At 36.9% G+C, this 12475-nt stretch overlaps 1 protein-coding gene across 2 annotated transcripts in view; it reads left to right on the forward strand.

The window, feature by feature from the left end:
• TAB3 (TGF-beta activated kinase 1 (MAP3K7) binding protein 3) overlaps positions 1-12118 on the forward strand; it is a 57739-nt gene extending 45621 nt beyond the window's left edge. The window contains exons 6-8 of one of the 2 annotated variants that reach the window (XM_060138350.1): positions 676-759; positions 9515-9616; positions 11917-12118. In XM_060138350.1, the coding sequence (XP_059994333.1) occupies positions 676-759; positions 9515-9616; positions 11917-12065 (335 nt within the window). In that variant the 3' untranslated portion in view covers positions 12066-12118. Of the gene's footprint in view, positions 1-675; positions 760-9514; positions 9617-11916 lie in introns of those variants that run through there. The other variant, XR_009538534.1, reaches the window with a different exon arrangement.
• The last annotated feature ends 357 nt before the right edge of the window (positions 12119-12475 follow it).

A 12475-nucleotide genomic window follows, 5' to 3' on the forward strand; every position in this document is an offset into this window, starting at 1 on the left:
GACCTTGCCGTTGTCATGTCAGGAGAAGGGGCTGAAACAGACACTGTATCAGGGAGTGAACATTTTGAGAGAGGTGAGATTGTTCTATCTGTTATTCTGAAATTGGCAGCATATCATCTTTTATTATTGGTAAGTCTGTAGGGAACATTTAAGATTCTCCTTTTCTTGAAGATAGGAATCCCTGAGCTGCTGCTATCATAACAACTTGATTAATCTTGGTAAATTTATGTGTAGCTTCTTCCATACTTGAATTTATAATGGATAAAATTTTAAGGTTAATATGAAAGACATAAACGTGAGCTTTCTCATGGTTTTGTTCATTAAAATCAAAACAAACAGAGAAAACAGTTGTCATCCTTTCATTTCTCTTCTTCATTTACCTCCCTATGTGCGCCACATATTTAATCCTGTGTAAAGAGATGAGCTTTATAGCTAGAAAAATGTTCCTTTAGGTCATACATTGTAGAAAGACACTGAAGTGGTAGTTTGCTTGAGTATTTTCTCAAAACGGTAAAACAGTTTCAGTGGGAGAAGGGTAGGATAGTATAATGATTTTTGAAACCCTGGAAAAACAGTTCCCCTTTTTACATGTTTATTTCCATATTTTCCTCAACAAAAATTTCAACTAACAGGAGAAAAAGTCCTAAATGCTTGCTGATTTTATTTTCTTTATAGGTAACTTTGATCCAAAAGCTATGAATAATTTTTATGACAACATAGAACCTGGTCCAGTTGTACCACCCAAGCCACCTAAAAAAGGTAAGTAGGGAAATGTCACAGACGTCATAGAAATGAATATGAAAATTCCTTGGCAGTTCACCTAAAAAGCTGAAGAAATTTCCATTAGAGATAGCATTTTAAAAGTTACCCTATTGATGTTACTGTGGCAATAATGAAATGTCCCCAAAACCTTAATTTCTAAAAAGTACTAAATAACTCCTAGAGGTCAAAGGTAACTAAAATACGATATACAATTTATTTTGTAAAAAATAACTTGAAAAAAATTGTTATTTTGTATAGTTGATATACACTGTTACGTTAGTTTCAGGTGTACAGTGAATTTGGTTCTGTTATACATATACCCATTCTTTTTTCAGATTCTTTTCCCATGTAGGTTATTACAGAACTCTATTACAGAGTAGAGTTCCCTGTGCTATAAGTAGGTCCTTGTTGAGTATCTGTTTTATATATAGTTGTGTATATGTTAATCCCAAGCTCCTAATTTATTCCTCCCCCACCATCTTTCTCCTTTAGTAACTTTAAGTTTGTTTTTGAAGTCTGTGAGTCTGTTTCTATTTTGTAAAGAAGTTCATTTATATCATTTTTTAAGACTTTTATGGCTGAGTAATATTCCAGTGTGTGTGTGTGTGTGTGTGTGTGTGTGTGCGCGCGCGCGCACGCCACATCTTCCATACCTTCTTTATCCATTCCTCTGTCGATGGGCATTTATGTTGCTTCCATGTCTTGCCTATTGTAAACAGTGCTGCGATGAACATTGGGGTGCAGGTACGTTTTCAAAGTATGGTTTTCTCCAGATGTATGCCCAGGAGTGGGATTGCTGGAACATATGGTAGTTCTGTTTTTAGTTTTTAAAGGAACCTCATACTGTTCTCCACAGTGGTTGTACCACTTGACATTTCCACCAACAGTGTAGGAGGGTTCCCTTTTCTCCGCATCCTCTCCAGCATTTATTGTTTCTAGATTTTTTGATGGTAGCCATTCTGACTGGTGTGAGGTGATATCTCATTGTAGTTTTGACTTGCATTTCTCTAATAATCAGTGATGTCGAGCATCTTTTCCTGTGCCTCTTGGCCATCTGTATGTCTTCTTTGGAGAAATGTCTGTTTAGGTCTTCTGCCCATTTTATGATTGGGTTGTTTGTATTTTGATATCGAGCTGCATGAGCTGTTTGTATATTTTGAAGACTAATCCCTTGTCGATCGCATCATTTGCAAATATTTTCTCCCATTCTGGGGGTTGACTTTTGTTTTGTTGATGGTTTCCTTTGCTGTGCAAATGCTTTTAAGTTGAATTCGATTCCACTGGGGGTTTTTTTGTTTGTTTCTATTTTCATTACTCTGGGAGGTGGATCCAAAAACATATCGCTGTGATTTATGTCAAAGAGGGTTTTGCCTATGTTTTTCTTCTAAGAGTTTTATAGTATCTGGTCTTAGATTTAGGTCTTTGATCTGTTTTGAGTTTCTTTTTCTGTATGGTGTTAGAGAATGTTCTAATTTCATTCTTTTACATGTAGCTGTCCGGGTTTCCCAGCACCACTTACTGAAGAGACTGTCTTTCCTCCACTGTATATCCTTGTCTCCTTTGTCATAGATTAGGTGACCATAGGTGTGTGAGTATCTCTGGGCTTTCTATTCTGATCTATATTTCGGTTTTTGTGCCAGTACCAGACTGTCTTGATTACTGTAGCTTTGATTCCTCCAGCTCCGTTTTTCTTTCTCAGGATTGCTTTGGTTATTCAGGGTCTTTTGTGTCTGCATACAAATTTCAAAATTTGTTGTTCTAATTCTGTGGAAAGTGTCATTGGTAATTTGATAGGGACTGCATGGAATCTGTAGATTGCCTTGGGTAGTGTGGTCATTTATAACAGTATTGAATCTTCAAATCCGAACACAGTCTGTCTTTCCATCTTTCTGTGTCATCTCCGATTTCATTCATTAGTGCCCTATGGTTTTCAGAGTATAGGTCTTTGACCTCCTTCGGTAGGTTTATTCCTAGGTATTTTCTTCTTTTTGATGCAATGGTAAATGAGATTGTTTCCTTAATTTCTCTTTCTGATCTTTCATTCATGTATAGTAATGCAACAGATTTCTGTGTATTAATTTTGTACCCTGCAACTTCACCAAATTCATTGATGAGCTCTTAATAGTTTTCTGGCATCTTTAGGATTTTCCATGTATAGTATGATGTAAACAGTGACAGTTTTACTTGTTCTTTTCCAATTTGGATTCCTTTTGTTTCTTTTTCTTCTCTGATTGCTGTGGCTAGGACTTCCAAAAAAGTGGCTAGAGTGGACATCCTTGTCTTGTGCCTGATCTTAGAGGAAATGCTTTCAGGTTTTCACCATTGAGAATGATGTTTGCTGTGGGTTTGTCATATATGGCCTTTGTTATGTTGAGGCAGGTTTCCTCTATGCCCACTTTCTGGAGAGTTTTTATCATACATGGGTGTTGAATTTTGTCAAAAGCTTTTTTCGCATCTATTGCGATGATCATGTGGTTTATTCTTCAGTATGTTAATGTATGTATCACACCGATTGATTTGTAGATCTTGAAGAATCCTTGCATCCCTAGGATAAATCCCAGTTGATCATGGTGTATGATCCTTTTAATGTGCTGTTGGATTCTGTTTGCTAGTATTTTGTTGAGGATTTTTGCATCGATGTTCATCAGTGATATTGGCCTGCAGTTTTCTTTCTTTGTGACATCTTTCTCTGGTTTTGGTACCAGGGTGATGGTGGCCTCGTAGATTGAGTTTGGGAGTGTTCCTCCCTCTGCTATCTTTTGCAAGAGTTTGAGAAGGATGGGTGTTAGCTCTGCTCTAAATGTTTGATAGAATTCGCCTGTGAAGCCCTCTGGTCCTGGGCTTTTGTTTGTTGGAAGATTTTTAATCACACTTTCAATTTCAGTGCTTGTGATCGGTCTCTTCATATTTTCTATTTCTTCAGTCTTAGGAGATTGTACGTTTCTAAGAATTTGTCCATTTCTTCTAGGATGTCCATTTTTTGGGCATAGAGTTGCTTGTAGTAGTCTCAGGATGCTTTGTATTTCTGTGGTGTCTGTTGTAACTTCTCCTTTTTCATTTCTAGTTTTATTTATCTTGATGAGTCTGGCTAAAGGTTTATCAATTTTGCTTACCTTTTCCAAGAACCGGCTTTCAGTTTCATTGATCTTCTCTATTTTTTCTTTGTCTCATTTCTTTCTCTACTAATTTTAGGTTTTGTTTGTTCTCTTCCAAGTTACTTTAGGTGTGAGGTTAGGTTGTTTGTTTGAGATTTTTCTTGTTTCCTGAGGTAAGATGGTATTGCTATAAACTTCCCTCTTAGAACTGCTTTTGCTGTGTCCATATGTTTTAGATCTTTGTGCTTTTTTTTATTTGTCCGTAAGCATTTTGTGATTTCTTCGGTGATCCATTGGTTGGTTAGTACCATGTTGTTTAGCCTCCATGTGTTTGTTTTTTGCACTTTTTTTCTTGTAGTTGATTTCTAATCTCATAGTGTTGTGGTTTGAAAAGATGCTGATATCATTTCAATTTTCTTAAATTTACTGAGGCTCAGTTTGTGCTCAGCATGCCTGGAGAATGTTCCATGTGCACTTGAGAAGAATGTGTATTCTGCTGCTTTTGGATGGAATGCTCTATAAATACCAATTAAGTGCATCTGGTCTAATGTGTCATCTTAAGGCCTGTGTTTTCTCATTGATTTTCTGTGTGGATGATCTGTCCATTGATGTACGTGGGGTGTTGAAGTCTGCCACTATGAATGTGTTACTGTTAATTTCTCCTTTGAAGGCTGTGTTAGCATTTGCCTTATTAAGGTGCTCCTATGTTGGGTGCATAGATATTTACAATTGTGATATCTTCTTCTTGGATTGGTCCTTTGATCATTATGTAGTGTCCTTCTTTGTCTCTTGTGTCTGATATGAGAATTGCTACTCTGGGTCTCTTTTGACTTCCATTTGCATGGAATACCTTTTCCCATCCTGTCACTTTCAGTCTGTGTTCCTAGAACTGAATTGGGTCTCTTGGAGACAGCATATACAGGGGTCTTGTTTTTGTTTCCATTCAGCCAGTCTGTGTCTCCTTGTTGGAGCATTCAGTCCTTTTACGTTTAAGGTAATTATTGATATGTATGTGCTTGTTGCCATTTTCCTAATTGTTTTGGATTTGTTTTTGCACGTCTTTTCCTCTTTTGTTCTCTTGTGATTTGATGACTATCTTTAGTGTTGTGTTTGGATTGCTTTTTCTCTTTTGTGTATCTGTTGTAGATTTTTGGTTTCTGATCCCCATGAGTTTTGTTTTTGTTAACTTTTATTGGAGTATGGTTGATTTACAATGTTGTGTTAGTTTCAGATGTATAGCAAAGTGAATCAGTTATACATACATATATCCACTCGTTTTTAGATTCTGTCCCATATAGGCCATTACAGAATATTGAGTAGAGTTCCCTCTGCAGGTCCTTATTAGTTATCTATTTTATATACAGTAGTGTGTCTGTCTATGTCAGTCTCCCAATTTATCCCTCCCCTCCTTACCCCCAAGTTTGTTTTCTACGTCTATCTATAACTCTCTATTTTGTAGATAAGTGAACTTGTACCCTTTTTTGAGAATCCACATATAAGTGATATCATATGATATTTGTCTTTCTCAGACTTACTTTGCTTAGTATGATCATCTCTAGGTCCATCCATGTTGCTGCAAATGGCATTGTTTCTTTTCAATGGCTGAGTAATTAATATTCCATTGTATATAGGTGCCACATCTTCTTTATCCATTCGTCTGTCGATGGACATTTAGGTTGCTTCCATGTCCTGGCTATTGCAAATAGTGCTGCAGTGAACATTGGGGTACATGTATCTTTTTGAAGTATGGTTTTCTCCAGATAGATTATGCCCAGGAGTGGGACTGCTGGATTGTATGGTAGCTCTATTTTTAGTTTTTTGAGAAATCTCCTTACTGTTTTCCACAGTGGCAATACCAATTTACATTCCCTCATCCTTTGGGAGAACCTCTGCCATATAATTAATTTTCAGTTTGTGGGTCTCCCACCTGGTGGGTATGGGATTTGATTATATGGGGAAAGTGCCCCTCCTACGATCTCTTTGTGGCTTCTTCTTTGCCTTTGGACGTAGAATATCTTTTTCGGTAGGTTCCAGTGTTTTTTGTTGATTGTTGTTCAGCATTTTGTTGTGATTTTGGTGGCTTGGTGAGAGCAGGTGAGCTCAACAACTTCTACTCTGCTCTGTTGTCTCCCTTCCCCCCAAATAAATGGAAACTGTATATAATATAGTTTAAATTTACTCAGCATTATAAAAACTATAGTCCTAAAAGATAATTCTTACAGTGTAATGGGAATTTTAAAGGTTTTATTTTAGAATGGGAAGTTTGATCTGCAGTAGATCTACGATTATTTAATTGACAGGCCACAAAAGAATCCTTGTGTACTCAACAGAAAAGAATCCTTGTGTACTCAACAGGCGGGCATAACACTTAGATTGGGACTAGGACAAAGGAAATCCTACATGACCAAGATTTGAGGAATCACTTTTGCATAGTTATTAAATCATTTCTGTGTGGTATTAAATCTTTTGAGTTTTATGTACCAAATGTATAACTAGCATTGCAGTATCTTAAAAAATCATTCTTATACTTCTCAAGCCTGCGGTCAAGTATGCATTTCATATCTTAATCCTCTTTGGTTTAAAGAACTCAAGGTAGGTTGGTCATGAGGACATACAATATTGGAGAAGGCCTTACTTACAAAAGTTACCTACAGGGGTAACGTTTTAAAATCACATCAAACTGATTAATCAGAGAATTTTAATTCTACACAAAATAATGTTACCTAACCTAAACAGCTTTGTGTTCAACACTCGGTACAGAGTGTTTTAAGGATTTCATTTATAGGTGGCAATGCAGTACATGTTCTTTTTATTGTTTAATACTATTGGGTTGGCCAGTTCGTTCAGGCTTTTCTGTAAGATGTTACAGAAAAACCTGAATGAATTGTTTGGCCAAGCCAATACTGTGGATGTTTTGACTGCTCTGCATTTAAAATAGCCTACTGCTGTCTAAAAATGGTACAAAGAACCTTAGTGGATGACTACCAAGTACCAGATTTGTATCTACTAAGGAAGCATTGCCTAGTGGTAATCCGGTTAATTGATTCAAGGGCTGTGGGAGGAATCACCCTGTTTAAGGGATATGTCCACTGTGAGCCACCTTATTAGCATAAACTCTCTGGTCTGAAGGGCCCACCATAATTAACAAGGACACTCCTGTCTCTTGAGAAATTTCAGGATTTTAGAGGTTATCTGCCAGGAGCTGGGGCCAAAGCTAGAGCTTTCTTTGAGCAAGGCCAAATTCTTTACAACAGTTAAAGTAGTGCTTAGAAGGAAATTTATAGCCTTCAGTGCTCACATAAGACAAGGAGATCTAATGTCAATGACATAAAATTCTACCCTAAGAATATAGAACAAAGGAAGTGAAAAGAAAGAAAATACAAGAAACATCAATGAGACAGAAAATACAAACAACAGAGAAAGGCATCAAAGCCAAAAAAAGCCAAAACTTTGAAGGATAAACAAAGTCAGTAAACTCTCAGGTTGACTGATCTCGAAGAACAGATTACCAAAATCAGCAATGAAAGATGAGGCTACCTGTTAAAATAAGGGAATGCAGTGAACATCTTTATGCCAGTAAACTCGACACTGTAGATGAAATGGACACATCTTGAAAAATACTGAGAACAAGATGAAAAGGAAAACATAACTAGTTATATATGTAATTAAAGAAATTGAATCCATTATCAAAAGTTTTCCCAGAAGGAAAACTTTAGACCCAGATGGTTGCACCAGTGGGTGAATTCTGTCAAATATTTAAGGAAGAGATAATGCCAATCATACAAACTCTGAGAAAATAAGAGGAAGGAATGCTTCCGATTTTCTTTATGTAGCCAGCAGGACCGTGATTCTAAAACCTGATAGCCATTACCTACCTCCCCAAAAGAAAACAAAGTTACAGATCAATAGACCAAATTGGGTTTAGCCTCAGGAATGCAATATTAAGAAAGTAAAGGAGAAAAAGCATATGATCATTTCATTAGATACTGAAAACCATCTGATAAAATTCAGCAGATGACATGATTATTTGCAAAGAAAATCTAAGGATACCAAAAATTAGAACTAATAAGCGAATTTAACAAGGTTTTGGGATATAAGGTCAGGATCCAAAAACCATATTTATATATATTAGCCAACAGTTGGAAAGTGGAAATAAAAGGATAATTACAATACCATCCAAAAAATGACACTTAAATGACACTAATAAGTTTCACCAGATATGTACACTGAATATTATAAAACACTGCCAAAGGAAATTAAAGAAGACCTAAATAAACCATGTCTGTTATTAAATCAGTTTTATTAAGGTAGCTATTCTTTTCAGATTGGTGCAATACCAGATTTACTGTTTTTTTCTTTTTTTGGTAGAAATTAAAATTCATATGGAAATGCAGAAGACCTAGAATAGCCAAGTGGAATATAGATGTTTATCTGAATAATAAGTGTGATAATTAGAGAAAGAAGGAAAGACAGAAAGGGAGACTGAGAAATCTTTTTGGACCAGACTTTGTAGTTAAGCAACGCAAGTGTGTGTGTGATAAGCTGCCTCAGCTGATTCAGAAAGTTGTCCCCCCACCCCCAACCTTGACATTGGTAACTCATAGTGGCGAGAGCACTGACCTTGGTGTGGTACAACTTAACTTGAGCGCTGGTCCTGGTTGTCTTGGCCACCTGACCTTGTTCAGATCCAGAGCGGTGCTTCTGTACAGGGTTGTTGTAAGAGTCAGCGAGAAGGAGGTAGGTATGTGATGCTATAAAAGTGGTTAACAGTTCTAAGAAGTAGAACTTTACCTTAGTCTATTCTCTGGAGCCTAAGATGTTCACTCTGCTTTTGTTTTACTCTGATAACAGTGTTTAAGATTGTGGAGCACTGATTTCCAAAGGTAGGTTGTACTAGAGGGCTGCTTATGGGCTCCAAACTGATTACAAAATGTAAGATCTTTCTTCGGTTCTTAAGGGTAAATCATATGAAGTCTGCCATTTTTTGTTTTTACTTAATACAAAACGCTACTTACTAACTGCCTATACATTAATAGAAACAGTATTCTCGCAAGAAATTGGTAATTGGTGTGCCTGCAGTCCATGCTGTGAAGTGTCTGCTAGGCTTCCGCACACACAGGTAACTGGAATTTAGGAAAGATTGGGGAGTATGTATTATCAGTATATAGTATTACTTTGAGTTGGTTCTGATTTTTCAAGTACTGCTATTATGGTTTACTGTTACCATTAATGCAATGTGTTCTTGGGTTAGCCTTATATGGGTGGTGTACTTTAAACCCATAATTTTCTAGTAACTACTGCTTAATCAGGGAATTGCTAAAGTATCATCTCCCGAATTTTGTGTTCATATTGACATTTAATTATACTGAGTTTGCACCCCTAACTCACTAGAAAGTGGGAAACTGGTGAAATAAGTCATTTATTCCAAGTAATTAGAGAGGATGGAAAAAGTGGATACCACCTTATCCACTGCTCTGGATAGGTTGTAAGAGCAGTATTAAATATGGGACTTACCTTCATGGGAGAACTAAAGGTAGCATGAGGTAAAAGAGTAAATACTCAACTGTGTGTGTTCTGCGAAAGGTCCTTGTGAGCCTGTCCGCTCTTCTAATGCACAGCTTGATCCCTTCTTCCTGGCTTTGCTTCTTCTCATGCAGACTCATCAGACACCTGCACAGTTGAGAGGAAAGCCCGAAGAATTAGCGTGACCTCCAGAGTACAGGAGGACATCCATGACACCCAGGCAGCAGCTGCAGATGGTTTGTACTTGTGTGTCTGGAGTTTGTGCAAAATGTCCAAACACACGTGTTAACCCATGTAGAGTTCTCATAAGTAAAGGCCAACCTTTTTTTTGCCCTTAAGAAATTACTCTCTACTGAGTTTCTAAGGCTGTGCTGTCCAATAGAAATAACAGTTGAAGCCACGTACATAATTTAAAATTTTCTATTAGCCAAAGTAAAAGAGAAAAGTGAAATAACATTTCACTATGAAATCAATATAAAATTAGTGAGGTATTTTATTTTACATTCTTTCATACTAAATCTTCCTCTTACACTTAGAGCACACCTCAGTTCAGAGTGGCTGCATTTCTAGTGGCCACCATATGGGACAGAGTCCTCTAAAAATAATAGTATCTAGGAAACAAGGCCAAGTAAATAAATAAAAAACAACTTCAACTTGAAAGTTTTGGACTTTACAATATCTTATCAAAAGCAGATTAATATTATAAGAAAACTTTGTACTCTTAACAGAGAGATAGCAAGTTCAGGTTTTGCACCTTAACATTAAAGTATTACATTTTTTCTGTTAAGATTTCCTTAGTGTACTTTTATTTTGTTTAACATCTTTATTGGAGCATAACTGCTTTACAATGGTGTGTTAGTTTCTGCTTCATAACAAAGCGAATCAGCTACACGCTCAAATTTAATCTTAGTCCTGACCACCCATAGAATTCCTTTCTCACAAACCTTCTACAACTTTCTATATTCGTATTAATTTCTCCCTTATTTTCTTTCCCGTTTAGAAATAACCAGCTTTATGACAAATTACTTTCTGTTCTCTTAACAAAACACATTTTCATTCCTTATGCCCCTTCTTTTTCCTTGCATACAAAGATGTTTTTCCTTATGAGTTTTTAGTACTTTTACTTACATATTTTAATTAGAATTCGTAACCTTAAAGCCTTGGTTTCTAGCAAAATCTAAGAAGTAATTATGAACTGTTTGCCAGTCAGGAAATGCTGGTATGACAAACTATGAACATATCCTATAACCTACTTTCTTTCTTTAATAACCTAATTAATTTCTTTCTTTAGTGGGTCCCAAGACATGTCCAGTGAACGCAAACAGACTTGTTTAGCAGTTAATGTTCTCGTATCTTATTTGGAAATGATCCGAATATTCAGTGAATTCCCATTGCTTAATTTAGCAGTTTCAAAAGTTACCAAAAATCTGGAGAAACTGTTCTGTGTAGGCAGTCCTAAAACATTATTCCTCAAGAGTTCACCTAAAAACTCTCATCTCATTTACCTTTAAAGTTTCATCATATCAACTTATTTTCTTGCTGACAAATTTTGTAACAGGAATAGTAACATCTTATTTGACTTCTAGTCAAATTGACTCTATGGTCTGTATGACAAGCCAAGTTCCATGTTGTTACCTAGCCCCCCTTTATTTTTTTCTTGTTGATGAGAGTTAGTTACCTTTGAAATTTGCATTTTGAAAATGGCCTAGATAAGCATTCCTGGAGTAGACCGGCTAGACCTTTGGCCTCTCAAAGGCATAGGAGGAGAAATGCAAGCTTCTCCTAGGTGGACTTTGTTCCTTAAGGCCAGATCCACCCCACCCCCCACTACTACAAGCCTCTTAAGATAAATAGGGGAGGTTTTTGGGATTGGGGAATGGTGAAGGATTGTGGGCTTTGGATTGGATTGTTCCTGGAGCTACACCTCTGGTCCTGGAAAAACCTGAATTTGTAAAACAGGGACAGCTATTTTGAATTTATCAAAGGATCGACATACCCATCCACCCTATGATAGAATGTTTTTTATGAACTGTCACACCACTTATAAGTCATTATGATTAAAAACATGCATATTGTGGAGCTGAAAGTCTCATGGAAGAAGGCACACATTTAATCAATGTTTGATATAGTATGACTAGTACTACGGGGGGGTGGAGTCATGGGCGGGCCGAAGTTGTGAGGGAAAACTTCAGAACTAATTTAACATGCTATATAACATTTCTCATTGTTTTCACTTGGCTGGAATATAGCATAACTGTCCACTATCGAGAGATGATTAACTTGGAAGGTAGTCTGTACTGGACTTCTATCTACTTGTAGGAAAAAAGTAAATTGTTGAGAACAAAGTAGAAAATATATCATAAACTTACTATTTAGTTCTGCATTTCTAGTAGCTATGTATACTACTGGCTTTGTCATTTCACAATACCACTTTCCTTGCTTTTGGGGGGTAATTTTGAATTTCCGTTTCGATGATACTTAGAAAAAAATTCACTCTGTTTTCTGTTTTCTCTCTTTTATTCCTAACTTCTCTCAGAGCATCCAAGTAGCTCCAAACAGAGTCCTCGGACACAACCCCGAGATGAAGACTATGAAGGGGCTCCATGGAATTGTGATAGCTGCACCTTTCTGAACCACCCCGCACTAAATCGCTGTGAGCAGTGTGAGATGCCACGGTACACTTGAATTCCCAAGAGTCTGCACTAGGTTGAGAGTGAAGCTTTGAGCGCCCATTAGAAAAAAAGGAAACCTGGGGAATCTGTTCATCTGCCCAGCCTTTTCATTTCATATAACATGGTGGGGGGGGGGGTGACAATGCAGCCGCTTGTGCTCAATAAAGAAAAAATGGGGAGGGTTTTTTTCCCCCTTTCTTAACTCATTGCAGAGTTACAGATAGAAAGGGATACTTGAAATGGGGAAAGGATTCACTCCTGAAAGAATGTACACAGAGAAGTCAAGAGCTCTTCTGTGCAACCCCAATTGTTAAAGTTACTGCTGTTAAAGTTACTTATAAAATAAGTTACCCTTATTTTATAAACTAGAACTTTGATTCATGATGTGACATGTTACAGTTTATGCAGACAAACTGTGAATTG

The sequence above is a fragment of the Lagenorhynchus albirostris genome, chromosome X (genome assembly GCF_949774975.1).
Source record: "Lagenorhynchus albirostris chromosome X, mLagAlb1.1, whole genome shotgun sequence".
Taxonomy (NCBI): Eukaryota; Metazoa; Chordata; class Mammalia; order Artiodactyla; family Delphinidae; genus Lagenorhynchus; species Lagenorhynchus albirostris.